General features: G+C 36.0%; 1 protein-coding gene across 2 annotated transcripts in view; it reads right to left on the bottom strand.

Moving 5' to 3' along the window:
* LOC121320668 (cAMP-dependent protein kinase catalytic subunit PRKX-like) overlaps positions 1-14,595 on the bottom strand; it is a 49,033-nt gene extending 34,438 nt beyond the window's left edge. The window contains exon 1 of one of the 2 annotated variants that reach the window (XM_041259217.1): positions 13,754-14,595. In XM_041259217.1, the coding sequence (XP_041115151.1) occupies positions 13,754-13,943 (190 nt within the window). In that variant the 5' untranslated portion in view covers positions 13,944-14,595. The remainder of the gene's footprint in view (positions 1-13,753) is intronic. The other variant, XM_041259218.1, reaches the window with a different exon arrangement.
* Positions 14,596-18,930: the final 4,335 nt, after the last annotated feature.

Here is an 18,930-nt window from a genome sequence, read left to right as displayed (position 1 = left end):
TTAGTAGGTTTAACCAATTTGAAAGTCAAAGATCTGCCCCTTGTCCATTCATGAGTGAACAGAGGCGGGACAAAATTGGAAGTTTAACCAATGGGAAAGTCAAAGATTTGCCCTGGTTTTACAGCTATAATGTTTATTATAGAGACAGTTATTGAGGATTATACTGAGAACTTTGAAGTAATATTTCAAATTGCTTTTTACAAATAAAAAAAAAAAAAAATGTATAAAGAGACATTGTTGTCGATTTGAATATGAATCAGTTTTCAAGGTACAGTATACACAAGTAATACCTGAACTGCTGAAAGCACCAATTCTGCAATTAGAGCAATTATGTGGAATTAATTACTTTCTCTGATTTCTTACTACAACAGCATGTTAAGCAATCACTTGTCAATAACCACAGTATCCTCTGCTACCTGTAACAAGATTCCAAACGGCTTAATCTCTTTGGTGCCTTAGGTTCTGCTAGATTCAGAAGTACAAGGAGGTAGCCAAGTACATAGCTATGTAAAGAAGCGACGTTCTGAGAAAATGTGTTCAATTTACTAAAATAAAAATAATAATAACAATGCTTTTAGACAGACCAAATTACCATTGCCTTTCCTTTTTTTTTCTTTTAGATTCTACTGGTTTTTTAGTTTACTATGCAGGACAGCCGCTATAATATTGTTATATTTATTAAAAATGTGCATGGATTAATCAACTAATACCCATAAATTAACCAATCAAAAATTGTAATCGACTGACAGCCCTAATAATCAGATGATAATATTTATTAATTAATTACTAACAATAGTACACCCCCCCCCCCCAAATGTTTAACATGTGCTTTTAAAGAAAAAACTGTATTCAAATTAAACAGATGGAACCTTATGAACGAACCAACCAACCAACCAACCAATAGTACTACTAGTAGTGCTAGACATGGGAGCATACACAACAGCGACTTGATTTAACTGAAATAGAAAGAACAGAAAAAAAAAAAATCCAGAAGACAAAAATAGCTTGGGCAATTAATGTTTTCCGAAGGGGGGTGGTGGATTGGCACAGTATTCAGGGGTCGCGCTACTTTTATAAATCTGGGTTTTCAAGCCACGGGCCCCATTACCCACGCGGTCGTATAATGTCTGGTAATACCCTCTGTGTCAGGTCTTATTGCTTATTTATATTGCTTAGATTTACTTTGTATTCTATTCTGTTAAAGTTATAATATCCCGGCACCCTAGTGGTCTCAATTAAACTCCTTCAGTGGATGTAAAAAACACCACATAGAATAAAAAGTGATGTGATAACAGTAAATCTAAACAAGAAGAATCCTTCAGTTAATTTGTCATATATGCCAAGTTGTTCTTTAAGGACTGAATACCTGCAATACAACATGTAAATGTATATTTTGCAATGCAATTAAGGAAGCCACACACTATAAAAGGAAAAACCATGCCAGGAACAGAAGCAATGTCTAATTTGCATTCAAAACCATCAAAAAACCCTCAGGGTTTATGGCAGGAAATAGCTACGTACAGCAGCTTCTACAGTACTGTAAGTGGTGAAAAGAACATGCATGATTTATGAAGAGATGTGAGTCTATAATGAAACACACTCATGTATTCAGTAACTGTATCACACAGTATTGGACTATATTATTCATTTATTCATGGTCCTCTTTACAATGATGCTGATACTATTCTTGTTTAATATGTTGCCCAAGTGACTTGAGTAAACCCCTCCCCCCTCCTCCCTCCCCCAAGAAAGAACTGGGAACTTCCTGTATTTAAAGAATGCAGTTAGGCCAGGGACCAACTCACTTTGATGTATGTATTTTGGTAGATGATACAAAATCTGCCAGAAATGGATTTAGCATAACACTGGTAATTCAAATAGCATGTGACACGTTTACTGAAAATTAAAAATGCATGCTCATGCACCAATTGACAAAATTAGTGGCACAGTATTCAGGGGTCACACTACAAAAATCTGGGTTTCAAGCCTAAAATTCGCTTTTTTCAAACTGTACAGCACAGTGGCTCCCAACCTTTTTCAACGTAGGGACCACCTTGGTGTTCGGATTTTTCACCCCAAGGACCACTTGCCATGCATTTTTTCATATCAGCATTTTGAAACAATTTTGTATGTGTATATGTATAAGTACATGTAGAAAGTAAAGTATTTATGTACCATACCTCAATGAGATTCCTGGGATTGGATCATCACTACCAGGTCAACAAGGAATGTTGTCATTTTGCACACTGAAAATTGCTAATGGCAAAGTTCCCGTTTCTTGTTTAAAAAATGTTTAGTTTTTTCATCCTGAATGTTCTGTAGATAAATGGCATCTCAATTTTGCAGGTTTAAGAGTTTTGTTTAACAAAACCTCCTGATAATGCACCAAGGCTTGGGTCATCCCAAGTAAATGTAAGTGCCAGTGCTGGACCCTGCAACCTTAGCTTGTGCAGCAAATTAATCTATCCATTTCAAATGCAAATTATCATTCGCTAACTTCGCTCGATGTACACATAAAAAACACAAGAATACAAAGAGGAGGAGGTGGGAAGCAATCTGAAAACTTACAAAAATGATTGGAGAGTGTACAGGACGTTATTAACCACTTCTGGTGGGCTGTGACACGTACATTAAACTGGATTGTTGGCACACAGTCATATTTCGTTAAATATGACAGCATCAAGAACAGACTGTACACATTATTTCCAAAAGTAGTGTTATTAGAATTTGCTTTTGGCATACAGTCTTGTGAGAAATTAAACCTGGCTGAACAAACCCATATAATAACATGAAGCTGAAATCGATCATTCACACTATAGTACAGTTCACAAGTCAAGCTACAAATATAGCCTATTTTTGTTCCACTTTAACTTATTATATGCAGATAACCTCTCCAGAAACATGGAAATAATAAGTATATTCCTATATCGCTGGCAACACCGTAGCATATTATATTGTGGAAAATGAAAAGTACTAAAACTGTGGTTTTAATGTATTTATTTTTTTAAATGTAGTCATTCCAACTGACTATTCAATGCAGTGCACTACTTTTATGGACAGCCAACTATGTCCGTCCTCTCCCCCCCCCCCCCCCCCCCCCCCCGAACAGTGAACACAAGCAGTAGAATTAACACATATTAGAAAAATGTGCATTTACATGAATGTTAAAAGTAGAGTTTTTTTTTTTTTTTTTTTTTTTAAATAATGCTGGATAAAAATAAATAAATAATAATAAAAAAAATCTATAATTGATGAAAAATGTGCGTGCATAATATGTAAGTTATTTAATTACTATTTGTTTCACATTTGAAACCTGTTTCAGTCAATGATGGCTTTGAATGCAATGCAAACTTGTGACATATCTTATAAATTATATATCACATGGTTATAGCTGTTTGTTGTGTCGCTTAATAGTAGCACAATGTTTGATTCTATATCAATGCGATTTTGCAAGAACTGTGTAAACAAATTTGGGGAGTTTTGTTTGCAGATCACCTGCAGTTTACTCACAGACTACAGGCTGGAAACCACTGGTATAGCAGGATTTATATTGCACTTCCATTTAACATTGTAAACATGAAACACAACAGTTACCATAAAAATGCGTGCACTATTAGAAAACCAATAAATACATACTTGGATTGGAAAACTTTTTGATTTTGAAATATTTCATGGAGTATATGAATATACTACAATCGGAATTTGAAGACGGAACAGAATTGGAAAACCCCAAACACACAAACAGTGGTTTCAGAAACATAGAACTATGTTCATAAATCATTAAAAGTTACACATTGTATTGCACTTCACAGTGCCACACCCACCTCTGTGTGCTGTGACCAATGCTTGAGTTGCTTATTCTATTTAAAAAGCGGGACCATCTTATTTTGTGCTTAACTGATGGGGATACCCACAGGCATGGGACGACAACGTCTGACCCCCATGATAAAGTATAACATCATAGACCTGACATAGAGCTTTTGAATTCAAAATATATTGAAATCTTTGCTTTTAAAATATCTCTACAACGGATGTTTCAGCGTGGCTACAGCATTACTGCACACTGAAAAATAGCAAACAATAATAATAATAGGTAAATGCCAATAATTGATTATGGCATTTTTTCAATAATTGTCACCGATTCCAGTTTGATTATTAGTGAAGTCCTACTTTTAAGCACCTTGTATAATATCATGAAGAAAGAATATAGGCTATTTTAACGAATAACATTGCAGGGAATTCCCTTTAAAAGTACAGGATGTGATATGCAAGTGCAACATGCCGTGCAAGTGGCTCCTGAGATAATATTTTGATATCAGGTCCTACAAGTACCACAAGCCAAACTGTCCCAACTATAACAAGTGTTACAAACAAATAAACACATAACCCCAGGTGGCTATAAATTACCAACATATCAGTTAGCTGAGGAACTGCGAAAAGGGAATCCCATTGCCATTCACTCTTTAGTTAGAATCCCAGGGAAAGGTAAGACAGCTGGGTTATCATGGCCGTTACTTTATACACGTGGAAACTTATGTGAACCCAGTCAAACATCTACACAGCCTGCCCTGTCCACTCTGTAAAGACCGAAGAGGGTTGGAAAAGTAGCCTGTGGAAAAACAATACATTAATGACTGCAATTGGTTGTCATTACCAGCTGTCTGAACTTTTGTATCTGTAGTCAAGTGTCTTATGGTTAGTTTTTTTAAATAGTTTTTAAATAAGTCACAACAATCCATAGATCAGGTACAACAGACCAACTGCCACTGTACTGACTGTTCACCAGTTTTGGTTTCTTTTTTTTCCAAATTCACTTGTTTCAGCACCGTTGGAAGCAGAGGTGGATGCTTCAGGGTCTCCTTCAAAAAAGTTGTAAAGTTCAACACAGTACAATGTGTTTTATTTTTTTAATTTTTTTTTTGTTTTTTTTTTAAGTACATTAATCATGCCAGTGGGGTCTCAGTGTACTTATAAACCTCAATGAAAAAGTCTAAAAAACAGACTTACCACTTACCATTTTTTTTTTTTTTTTTTTTAATTTTTGATGATTCGCATATACTTCAATTCCAGTAGATCATGCATGCAGCAGATGGCACTTTACTGCATGTCTGAAAATAATTAACAAGTATTATCTGCAGCAGGATAAAACCTGTCACACACCAAGAGATTTAGCCACTTACTCTGTGCCAATGTCTATAGCCACCACACTGGAACTACACTTTTTTTTTTTTTGGTGGGGGGTAGGGTGCAATTCTTTTTTTTTTTGTTTATTTTTAAGAAAATAAATTAGAAAAATAGTTTTCTAACAGCGATAGTGCCGTTCGATGAAGGCTCTATGAATTATATCCCCACCAACCAGCTACAGTATCACATGGGCATTAGAGCTCCCATGTAGAAAGGGAAAGTGACAACTGACAAACTATTGTACTACAGTAGAGCATGCTACAAGATAGATAATTAAAAAAGCTGCTTCATTTGAGCATTGCTGCATCAATTTAGAGACTCGCACCCTAGTATCACCATCTAAAAACAGGTTCCAGGTCACTATTTCCTCATTGTTTGCCTCAGTAAGTCAGTCTCTCTCCTTAGTTTTGTCCCACAAAAAGTGTGAACATTTTCATTGCGATTTACTGAAGTAGTGAGCCCCTTGACATTCCTAGACTGCCTTTTTCTATACTGTGTTAGCTCATCCTGGGAAGTGTGTTTTGCATTCTCATGTACTGTATTAGCACAATAATATTACAGAATTAAAGCACTCAACATATCATTAAGGGTTAAATTACCAAGTTTTTTTTTTTCTTTCTTGTCTAAACACAAGGCATATTGGCAGGTATAAAAACCAAACATGACTGCTTGCGTGGTCAGCATTTAAAATAAATGGAAATATTTTCCAAGAAAAGCATGCATTCATTAGGATAAAGTCTACAAAAACATGAGAAACAGCATCACTTAAATTGAGGTGCTAGACAGTAAAAGGAAAAACACAGAAATCTAAAAGTACGTACTTTTATAAAAAAAGTTAGTTTTATCATGCCACAACTAAGCTGAGCAAATTATTCTATTTATTTTGCTCTTATCTGAATTTGATCTGGTTTTCTACTGCTTTTACTGTACTTTATAACTGCTTTTATCTGTAAGGTGATATTGTGCAATGTGATACTTTGTACTGTAACAACTAAGTCACACTGGATGAGGGTGTCTGCTATGAAATAAATAACAAAATAATTTATAATGTACCTCGGAGCTGAACAAAATATATCTTGCAATTACTGACTTAAAACAACTTAGAAACAAGCTTATAGAAACGTGTTTATTTCTTCATCAGCTTACAATTGACAGAATAAAACATTACTGACAAGCATTTAACCGATTTGTAATGGGCAGTAAATCTTAAGAGCCTAAAAAAGATGCATAAATTGGCTTTCCACACAAAGCTTATTAAGGTTTAGCTTTTAAGAAGTAGCATGGCATGAAACCTAATTTGCTTTGGGAAGAGAGACATTATTTCTTTCTGCACCCACCAGACTATGAGCACTCAAAGCCATGCTGAGAAGTAAAATCAAACCAACCTCAGACCATTAGACAATTACTATTCTTGGAATACCTTACCTAAGGTAAAATTTGGCAGTCCAAGATTAGTGTTAATTAGTGTCTGTGAAACCACCCAGTATGCCGTAGTACCTCACATGTTTTTGTTTCTTTAAAGCTTTACCTTTATCCATTGATATTATTATTATTTAGAAATTAATAATAACAATAATAATAATAATTATGGAATTAAACTGGATATAAACAAAACATGTATTATTTTGATTAAAGTTTGGCAGGGGTGGGGATAATTCCACCCCTGCCAGAATCCACGTGGGGAATGTAGCTGACACGTGATTCAATCACTGCTGGCCAAGCAAGCCCCAACCACATGCTTTAAAAAATAAACAAAATCCTTTGTTTGGGAGGTTTGGGTTCAGTGAAGGTAAATGCCCAGCCTAAACAGTGGAAGAAAGTTTTAGTTGATTTTTTATTTGTGTTTGTGTTTTTTTTTTTTATCTTTTTGTTTGTTTTTGTTACTATTTTGTGAATAAAACTGTGCATCCACGCTTAAACTGCAGTTTTTCCATCTCTGGGTCTACTACTTGTCGGTATTGAGCAATGGATATGATGCTGCCCCTTTCACAAGCTCCTACTGTATCTTTTGTAACAGAAATTGTTGTTTTTCATTGAATACCAAGGGAAAGCAAGCAAGGAATTTAGAAGAAAAAACTTGTTCCAAAAGTCTTCACTCCAAGATTACATTTGAAGGTATCTTCTGCATTTTTTTTTCTTCTTCTTTTGCACTACACCCAGCCAAGTTGAGTTAATTCATTCATGTGTCTCTCGTGAAACTCAACATGGCATCTGCACCAACGAAGAACAAAAAAATGCTTGCAATGCTTCAGTAAAAGACAGCTAATTCTCTATTAGGATGGCGAGATACTATTCTTAAAGTTTGCTGTCATTCGCTTGATGAATTCGCAAATGAGTCAATACCATTAAAAAAGATCATATTGCCAGTCGTAAACACAGAGAACAAGAAAGCAAATAAGACGGCAACAATGGCAAAGCACTGCATTCTTCTATGCTGAAAAACTTGCTATGGTATTGCGCTTAAGGCGGGGGTTTTCCCCGAAATAAACAAGCCAAATTAATTGCGTATTTAATTATTGTTTAGCTGCGTTTCCACGCTACCTGCCTTTAATAAAGCTATAATTAGCAATGTTAAACCATGGCCGTTTCTTAATTACATTAAATTATCTGATGAAGAAACAAACATAGCTATTTTTCTAGCTATACCTTCCTTAAAGGATATTTATCGCTTTACTGTGTAAAGCAGTGGTTGGCAATAAAACGTGACGGTGGGCTGAGTGGGCCACTTGCAATACCTCCACCCCACAGAATGTGCTGCAGCATGGCCCATGGATGGCATACCAGCTCGTCAATAAGAAAACTGGTCAGTCCTAAAAACAATGTACTGTAGGTCTGTAAAGAAAAAGGTGTTGGCCGAGTGGTGACATCAGGCCAGACGCAGAAAGAAAACACACAGGCAGAACTGCAGGGCAAAAGACGCTGTGACGCTGTTTATTATGAACAACAAAAAAAATAAAAATAAGGTTGAAACAAAAAACAAAAACACACGGCTCAAAAGTAAAAGTCAAACAAAAACAAATCGCAAACACTAAACAATGCGATCAGACTGGGCATTAGCCTTCACAGATCGTACTTATTTGTATCTATTTTTACCCTCCTCTCTTTCTCTCTCTCTCTCGTTCACTCCTCCGAACACCCACCCAGTGCAGACAGCTGCAGGCTTTTATGCAGGTGATCATCTCCCGATTAGCAACAAAGTAATCACTTAATTCGGGAGATGGCCACCTTCAGCACAAGGTTTTTTTTGTTTTTTTTTTTTTAAATTACTACTGGCAGAGGACGAGCTACTGACCTCGCCGCTGCCATAACAAAAAACACATTTAAATAAAAATCATAACAAAACAGAAACGCACGACACATTTACATAAATAATAATAATAATAATAAATATACTTTATAGGAGCAAGACTTTGCCCTGCCCCCTTCTCCTATACAGGGCTCCTAGCCCTGCTACAATCACCTATAAGCAAGATGATATAAAACAGTTTCATCTGTACTTTGGAACAGATATTGCAACTTAATTTTTGCCCACTGCAAGAAATGAAGGTCATACAGGGAATCATGACAGTCCCCTTGCGGTAATATTAAAATAAAGTCCCGCTCTCGCTCAGCCCTTGATACAGCCCTGCCATATGCTGACCACTGGAGTAAAGGTAGTAACTGCACTACACTGCACACTGTTTGTTAAATCTTGCAAATAAGGCAGAATTGGCAAAGAAACTACTTGGAAAATTAATTGTGTATTTACATTAAAAGGAGTGCTATTTAAATTACAATTGGGCAATACACAGTAGTGAACCTGTTTAAAGAAATGAGTCAGTCAACACGCCTTTTTTTTTTTTTAATCAGGGTTTCATATTTTATCCTGGTTATTGTAATGCCAGTAAAACACTAAACTTAATTTCTGGAGTACTATACATAGGATTACTCTTGCATGACATTGCTGGACTGTTACTAAACGGTTTAATATTTTTGTACTGTTATCGTAATACCAGCAATAAGATAAACAGGTTTAACTAAACACCTTCATTTGTAGACTGAACTACATACAGTGTTAGTAGTAGAAGGCTGTGTGGTCCAGTGGTTAAAGAAACAGGCTTGTAAGTAGGAGGTCCCTGGTTCAAATCCTAGCTCAGCTGCTGACTCATTGTGTGACCCTGAGCAAGTCACTTAACCTCCTTGTGCTCTGTCTTTCAAGTGAGACGTTGTTGAAAGTGACCCTGGAACTCATGCATAGTTCACACATGCTAATCTTGTATCTTGCAAAGTGCTTTGTGATGGTGGTCCACTATGAAAGCCCATATAAAATAATTATTATTATTATTATTATATTGTGGAAGACTGTAAATAACTCAAAAAAGTACTGTTTTCTGAACTGTAATATATTTATTAGGTTTTCCTGCTTATTTTAATGCCAGAAATCAGCCAAGTAATGTTTATAAACAAGACAGGTTTGAAGTGTCTTCAGGTGCTTTAGCTACTATTGCAGCAACAAGAGTCTTATTGAAAATCTTGGCTTTAATTAAAATAAATTCAAAATAGTGGTAATATTTATTAATTAAATTATTTAAGCTAATTGACCAATACATACTGTTACCCTTGTTAAACACTGCAAACTAACACATTATAAAGTGTTACACTGTTCATCTAACTTAATCATGTGCCTAACAAGTTTAACCCTTTGCAGTTCTATGTCAGACCAGGTTCGATATTACAATTTTCCCTTTCCAATCAAAAAGACACAAAGCACAGGTCTCTAGTAGTATTTTCTCCAGAAAAATAGAGAAAACCTTTCAATGGTCGAGTAAGACTGATAAGAGCCGAATGAAACTGAAAAAAAAAAAAAAAGGTTGTATCTCATAGCCCACTACAGAGAACGAACATAACAAAGGAGGTAGCTGCTTCTGCATCCAGCGCTCAAAGAATATCACAGACATTTGCAGAACTTTTTGAGATGTTAGTAATAAAAAAATGTTTTACTCTGAAAAAAAAAATTAAACAGCATGTTTAAAATAAATAGCACATGTGAAAATGAATTGGACCTGACAAGCGCTGAATAAATGGACTGCAAAGGGTTAAAAGCATCTCGTCAGACTGCTCACTTGAATCTCCTATAATACATCCACACACAAATGCCGCTACTGAGCCTTCTCAGACACCATTTTTCACATAGAAATGCAACTACTGTGCCGTCTCTGAAACATTTAAACAAGGGTGTAAAATATCCTTTCACACAGCATGAAATTGCACAATCTATGCCGGTGTAATACCATCATAACCCTTTCACACAGCCAAAGAGATCGCGCGAGTACAATTTTCAAACCTGTCGATCAATGGATTGTTCTCATGGCAACAACAGACTGTTCTCGTGCAATCTGAAACACTGACCAAGACATATACGATACACCATTTGTGCCAAAACTATCCAGCCATTAATCTGTCAATTTGTTTGTCAATTCATGAATTGGTCAATTTGTCTAGCAATTTAATCCATAAATTTGTCAATTCATACAGTAATTCATAAACGTATTGGTTAATTTAATAATTCATTAATTTGTCAATTCATTAATACGAAGGCTGTACAGACTTTAGTTTGAGGTGTTTGCTTGGAGCTTGACCTGCAAATTTCCAATCAACCAGACGAACTTCCCTGCAAACTTCCCAACAAACAGACAAATTTCCAACTGTAAATCTTGCACTGTGCCGAAAACACTGCAACCTTTCTAGCCAATGGGCGCACACACTAATATTTTAACCAATGAAAATCCAGCCTCACTCAAAACATTCTTCAGCTAATAATATTGCCGTTTATAGAAGGGGATTTCAAAAGATATCCTATTTGACAAGATACTCGACATGTAGTGGTAGAGAGTTTGGCAAAAAAAAATTTGATGGCGAGTCAATGGAGGCATAAGAAATTTTAATGGTTTGTGCTGGTTTTCGCAATGTTAAAAAATGCATCAAGCTTGAAGTAGATTTCACATTTGCCCAAGGCCTTTTGAAGAAAACAGCAACATTAGCAAATTATAACAATGCATAATTATTATGATAAATGCTATTTTCTGAGCACTGTCCTGTTCGGCGGCGAAATGAATGTTCAGCTTTCATGTGGTGTTGTGTACTACTCATTTAATCAAACCAAGTAGTGTAAGAAGTTGCTTGTATCGTTCATGATGTTTTTCAAATCAAGTAAGCTTATTTGTGTATAAAAAACAACAACAGAGTTACTTAAAGGCACTCAAGCTGAAATCGTAAAGTAATTTAAAGTTGGCTACAAACGTGGCAGTGGACTGTCTCTCTTTAGCGCACATACAAGAACTTGCAGACTTAACACAACTGTGTTGAGATTTTAAAAAGAAAGTGTTTTATGAGATTTTTAACTAGAGGTAACAGCACTATGACTCTGCATGCATAGAGGTTCAGGGGCTGTGCCCCAGCACAAATTAAGCACTACACGCCCCTTACCTACCTACACTATAGTGACATGGCATGTTGACTTTGAAACCACACCCACTATAGTGCTGCAGTGGCAGAATCGCCTTTCACACAGGCAGTTATGACGGTTCAGTGCTCTCTGAACCATCATAACTCCTCTGTGTGAAAGCAGACGTTTAAAAAAAATCTTTAATATATACATTCACACAGCACGAAATTGTGCAATCTATGCCGGTATAATACCATTATAACAATACCTCAACTTCTTCCAGTCTCCAATTCCTACCTTGTTCCTGATCAGACATTGTATGTTAAAAAAAATGAAAGGGTGTAACACCGACGACAATGTCAACGTGTCACGCGGGACATTGACTTTTAATCCACGACCAATATAGCACTTCAGTGCCGGCATGACATTTCACACACGAGATGTGAAGCGATGCCGCCATTGCTGATGTTTAATACATTTAACCAGAAGTCAAATCAATCCAGTGACATAGTTTCTGTAGTAGATCAAGACAGCCTAATGTACAGAGCTCAAAACGGGGTCATTTTGCAGACATCTTAAAATTAACAACACAAATCTGTATATTCTGATTAAAATGGTGACAATTTGCTCCCTTCAATTAGAAGTAATGCTACAAAAAAAAAAAAAAAAAGAAAAACTTAGATTAGGCACAATTAAACTTACAAAAGTTGTTATTTTAGAACACATCCGTTTGTTTTTCTCCTTTCACAAAAAAAACTGGGAATGTAAACTGTGTGTGAGAGAATTGTATTATAGGCATTGTGACAGGTACACCCCACCCCTGTGTTTAGATTGCTCTGGTTCTAATCCAAATCCGAAACACAAGCAGCCCTAGTCACAATACAGTACCACAATCTGTCTTCTGGTGTTCAGGACAGACTCAATACTGGAATTTTGACAAACCATAACTAATTTGCTCTATGTGAAATACTGTTTACTTTGGTCTGTTGAGACAGTATTAAATGGTTTCATAAGATGTGTTTCTTTCTCCTGTTTATTACAACATCAAATAATATTGTAAATACTTGAAAGTGTTTAACCACCCCAAACTCACTGACTACAACTTTTGTTCCTCAAAGCCGTTTCAATTGATTTTGGTGTGACAGGTTATCAATCTTCTTACCGTAAACAGCATTCGGTACAAAACAATTTAAGAGTTATTCTGGGTGAGCAGGTATTCTTATGCAAGACAGTAATGTACCTTATTGGTATTTTACTTCCTGAATTGGAAAGCCTGCAGTACTGTGACTGGTAGTCTAATAGAATGTAAACTTGTATTGAGTGCCATAAATTATAGAGAACTGCTCCTCCAATGGTCTCTCCAGAATACAGCGACCATATGGCTCTGTGTTCAGCGGGACAGTTTGGAACAGTTCAGGCTTTTCAACTCAGTCCATTGCGTTCTGGTACATTTTACCTGTCTCAGGCGCCATTCGTTCCCTTAAAAGAAGCAGGACTAAGCTTACAAGATTACATTGGATAAAAACATATTTTGAATAAAACATATTAAAGTACTCAAGCAGTACACATGTACATTACAATAATCCAATGGCTGGCAGAGTAAATTGTCTGGGTCATTGATTATACTTAATTATGCTGGCATAAATAACAGCTGGTTGCAACATTTAAAACTACTCAAAATGGCCTACCAAGGGCAAGGAACAAACAAAGGCAAAGCCAGTGGGCTAAACAAAGTCAAGCATATGTGTGCTTGACAGCTTCTGATGTGTTGCTCTATTTCCAGATTAGTGAGACAAATACTAGAGTAGATTCTTAATGAATTAAGTTAAATTACTATGCAAATTTCAAACATGTAAAAGTGAAATGGTCAGCTATGAAAGAGAGATCCATATATATTTGTCAAATCATGGACCTTAAACTTTATATATAATATATATATATATATATATATATATATATATATATATATATATATATATATATATATATATATCCGTTATATCTGTTTTATTCTATATTGTATATTCTTGCAATGTACATGTTGAAGTATCTGGCATTAAAACAATATGCATCGATTACTTATTGTCTGTTAAACACTGATTTTTTTAAAAAAAATTTGTACAAACAAGAAAAAGTACAACTCACCAACAGTAGACACAGTGTCGAAGTCGTCCAGTTTGTAACTTCTTTGCTCTAGTGTTAATGCTGCTGTTAACGCTGTTGCGGTTTGTGCAGCTGCATTGTTGATATCCTCTTTCACCGTGCCACCTTCACAGCTAGGACTATGACCAGCACTATTCACAACAGAACATGTCTTAGCCTTTGCTGTTGCCATCGTTCGTTTGAGTCGAGAAATTTAATGTGCAGCTTTTCCTAAATTGCCATGCATTTGGCCTTGTTTTGTTTTTTTTTCCTGAAAAGTTTATTTTCTTACGCACCACCGCTTTTCAATTTCATATTCATTCATTCATTCAATGTTGTTCAGTTGTTTTCATAGCTCCTTTGTTTCGGTTAGCGCCACCCCTCTCATTCTTTTGCAGTGTTGCACCTGCAAAATGCACATTTATTTCACCTGACTTTTTTTCAAAATTTGCAATGTAACGACAATACGACAGTGAAACTGGTACCAACAGTAGTTAATTGTTTCTTCCCGTGCCCTAAACAAACCACCGAAACTTCCTAATTTGACCTATGCGTTGCACATTTTCCAGGCGTGTTTTTACAGTGTTGATATGTGTCCCGTCACGGTTTTTTTTTTTTTTTTTTTTTTAAATATTGTACTTGCTTCTCCTTTTCCTGTAATGAAATCCAAACCTGACTCCCCGTCACTTCAGTTACAATTTCAAACTGCTTTACACCCAGGCAAGGAAGACAGAGACATAGTTCATTTCTGACAGACAGAAAAATCCCCCCAATTAGCAAACACACGCAGCTCAGAGGCCCAATTAGTTTGCTTTAGAGGAGGGACCAGTACGGACAGGCGGCTGGAAAGACTTGCTTTTCCTGTTATTCCTTCCACATGGAGAGTCTGCACGAGATTTCATAAAGAAAGATCTACCAGATAATACGAGGAAGAAATGAGAAGCATCACACAAGCATTAAAACCACAGGGATTAGGCACGCCCTGTAGCAAGGTTCTGTAACATACTAAAATAATGGATCTTTCTTTAGGATATACATCACAAAACGTAAACTGTTGATGTTAACAATAACAAATGTAGAACTTTACGTTGTGTGTCAACGTTCCTGCTATGTTAGTTACAGTGTTTTTTAAATAGTCTAAATAACAAGAAACAAACAAATCATCTGGTAGCAAACAGTTTTCATTGCTCTGTCAAACGAACCCCGTAACATTTCCCCATGTTTTATTATAAATGCATTAAAATATATAGTATATGGTTTGTTTTGATATTTTTGTCCTTATTTATTTGTTGACACTTATTTTCGTCTCACATCGGGTGACTGACAAATGACTTTATCCATCATCACAATATCCGCTGTCAACACTGACCCCATCAAGTCTGGGGGCGCTATGTACATCAATACAGAGACAGCAACAGTAAGTATTGTGTAGTCGCACTTTATATTGGGTGTAATTTAACATCTGTATTAAGTTGCTTTTTAAGGGTGATCACTGATAATACTTAATATATTTCATGCTCAATATTAGACAGACTACTTCCCCATTTGCTGTTGTGTCACTTCAGGTCAGACTTGTCATGAGTTTAAGGAAGAATAAAGGAGTGCTAACTACGTTTTTTTTTTATTTCTTATTGTTCCCCATTTTATGTTGTTCTTTGTTTTATTGACCAGTGAAGCAGAAGCAGTCCCTTCAAAATGTTCTTATTCTACATAAAATAGTATTCAAAATAATTTAATTCCATGCAATAACAACAGCAATTCAATGGAAAATCATTTTCAAACTAGAACTTGGACTGCACTGCACATTTGGAGTGTACCATACAAGTGTTAAAAAAGGAAACGTCATGCTCAACTAATTACTGTTATAAACCTCATGGATTGTCCCAGCCTATGGGGGTTCCTATTAAAACGGTTAATTCCTGACTTTAGCATCTTCAAACTTGCATTAAGCAGCAACTTAAGTTTTTAGCAGTAACACCAGACCAGTCCAGATACACATATTACAGATCTTTTCATTACCAAAAATATGTTTTGCAGTGTTTATCTAAATACTGCAAACATGTTTACCTTCAGACCTGTGCAAGCTGCAGTGTTGCAATGGGCTAGTGGTTAACTGCTGCTGCTAACAAGTTGCAATGAGTCTGATAAGGTTTTTTGTAGTCATTACTGGGATGCTTGCATAGATATTGAAGGTAGGTCTAATAATCAAATTAGTCTCACTTACTTTTAGTCTTGCATTGCGAGGAACTAACTAGAAACATGTTGCTATGGCCTTCAGTAGAGTAAATATTGCTATCGACCATTCTGAGCTAACAAAAAGTAAGTCTTAAGGCTGCTACAAACCAAACGTGGTAGACAAGCAAAACTGCAGCGATGCGACAAAAATAATATAACCTATATTATTGATGAGGCGACGTGACGTGGGAGTGGCATCGGAGCGGCATTGTGGTGACGAGAAAAAAAACAGGATTGAATCAATTTTTTTTGTAATTTGATGCACGTCAATTAGGGTGCAATTGAGCAATCAGAGAAAAGCTTGAATGCATGTGGTCCATCAGGGTGAAGCAGCATCCAGAATGACTCATTTACTTGCCATTGAAAAAATACCCAGAGCTTTAGGACAAAGGGCATCACAATTACAAAGATACAGATTTGAAAGACAATATATGGGAGTCAATTTCAAAGGAAGTGGATAAGCCTGGTATGTATGATTAATTGCCATATGTGTTGAAATACTATCAGAGAAGACAGTCATAATTACTACATCATGTTGACGAATATGTACCAGTCTTGATCATAGTTTTGTCAATAACAATTTTTAACAGTTCTATAGGTCTGGTAGCTCCAGTCCCTGAACTACTAAAACACCCCCATATCATGATCGAACCACCTCCACATTAAATGTTGGTACAAAGTTTTCTTCACTGAAGGCTTTCCCCTTTTTTCTCCAAACATACTTATGGTCTATTTTTAGACTCATCAGACCAGAGAATTGTGTTTAATGCTTCAGATTTCGTATTTCTTGGCTTATTTAAGATAGTTTGTTTCATGAAGTTTCTTTAAAAGAGGTTTGCAGCAAGGTCTACGTGCATACAACTCTTGTATATTCAAGTGCCTTTCTGCAACTCTTTCATGCCCTATTATGCCTGATGCTTCTAAATATTTATTTAAGTCCTTGGCTTTTAATCTTGGATTTTTTTTAGCTGCTCAGATGATTCGTTTACCTGCTGTACCCATAATTTTCTTTAGATGTCCACTTCTTTCAAGGGTTTTAGTTGAATTTGTTCTGTGGCACATCTTGATTATTGCTCAAATTGTGGATTTTGGTATTCCATTGTTCTCTGATAGTGTTCTGTAACCATTTCCTTTGTAGAACATCATTTGCAGTGTTGACAAAATGTTCTTCTTCAACAGATGTTTCAATTATGAAATAATTACCTCTTTTTTGGCTATTGACTATAATGCAGCTTAGTTACTGTGTAATAGTTTTGAATCAGTTAATATAGTTTTTTAATTAGTTCTATACATTTTTTACAGAGTTAATGTTAAGGTGTCAGTTAGTTATTAACAAATATTTGAAATTGCTGGTGCTTTTGTTTTTTCTTGTTTTGTAAAGATTGTTTGTTAAAGTACCAGAAATGTTGTATTTTGGTGTTTGTCATTAATTAGTGTATAATGCCCCCTAAATTCTTGTATTTAACATGTTTCATTAATTATCATATATTAAGTGTGGGGTGCTGTGGTAGAGTGGCATTAGTCAAGGCTAGTCAGCAGCAGGAAAGCATACACAGAGGTACGAATGCACACTTCTGTTAACTCAAAAACAAACCAATCAAAATACAAATTAAGTTGCGTCAACACCACCCAAGCAGAGCTGTCAGTGTTGCACAAGGAGCACAACCTGCTGCTGCTGCTGCTGCTGTGATTCGATTCGATTCCATATTCTATTCTATTCTATTCTATTCTATTCTATTCTATTCCATTCTTAAACTAACCTGCTAACCAAGGATCTGGCTCCTCTTTTATACAGGTAGCCACCCCAAATTGGCAATCAATGAACCAATTTGGGAATGGCCACATTCTACACTTATTTATGCAGGGATGGGATTTTAACCCTATCTCTGCCAAACTTAAATCCTACAACAGAACTTATTTACATGCAGGGGCATCCACCCTGCCACAGGTGCCAATACTTTTGTCTGCAACTGTGTGTGTGTGTCTATATATAGACAGGGCAGAGCCCTGCACTTGTAAATGTTTTGTATTTTTAGTTGTGTTAAAAGTTCAGCATGCTTTGAATTTAAGTTTGGCAGTATCCCATCTCTCTCTCTCTCTCTCTCTCTCTCTCTCTCTCTCTCTCTCTCTCATTAGATTTGCGTCCTTATCGATTTAAACTCCGACCACGATATTAACTATTATATCTAGGCGCAGAATGTGGCTGGTGCTTAATTGAATAATTGGTGATTAATTCCACCCAGTCACATGCTATATAAGATGAACCAGCGTGTGTTTAGGAGAAGAGATAGTTCAGTGGTGCCCAGGCTGATCAGAGTAACAATAAAAGAGAGAAGGTAGCTTGGGTGTAGTGTTTGTGTAACAAGTGTTTTGTTTGAAACTTTTGTTCCTGTATTTATTTTATTTGTTTTATAAAAATAATAAAAGTGCACGATGGTGCTCAATTGCAGTTTACCAGATCTCTGTTTGCTATTTCTATAATATATATCTATATCTATCCTTGTAGTAGTCATGTACATACATAGGTACATGCTAAAATATATTCTTGTGGTACATGTTCCTATATGATGATGCCCCATGGTCGGCAGCTTCATTTAAAAGCAAACCACCACCATTATCACTCGAGACATGATGGCATTCCCTCAATTTAATAGTTCCATACATCTCTTTACAATTTAGCAAATGGAATTACAGCAGACCTTCAACAGCATTTAATGTAAGTTCATGAACTTTCAGCTTCTTCTCTCCATGTGGTGAGTTAATGTTTCCAGTGTGTCACGTGTGATTAATACAATGCATCAGCTGTTTCTCACTCATCACATAGGAGTGTTTCCCACAAATGGCACTGAGGTAATACTGTTGCTGCTAAATAAAATATAACAGCAGCAGTTACCATGTGAAGAAAAATATGTTACTCACTGCCTTAAAGAGAACAAGAGAATATT

This window comes from Polyodon spathula, chromosome 9 (assembly GCF_017654505.1).
Source record: "Polyodon spathula isolate WHYD16114869_AA chromosome 9, ASM1765450v1, whole genome shotgun sequence".
Lineage (NCBI taxonomy): Eukaryota > Metazoa > Chordata > Actinopteri > Acipenseriformes > Polyodontidae > Polyodon > Polyodon spathula.
Note: the sequence above shows the minus strand (reverse complement) of the source record. Positions and strands in the feature narration are given on the sequence as shown.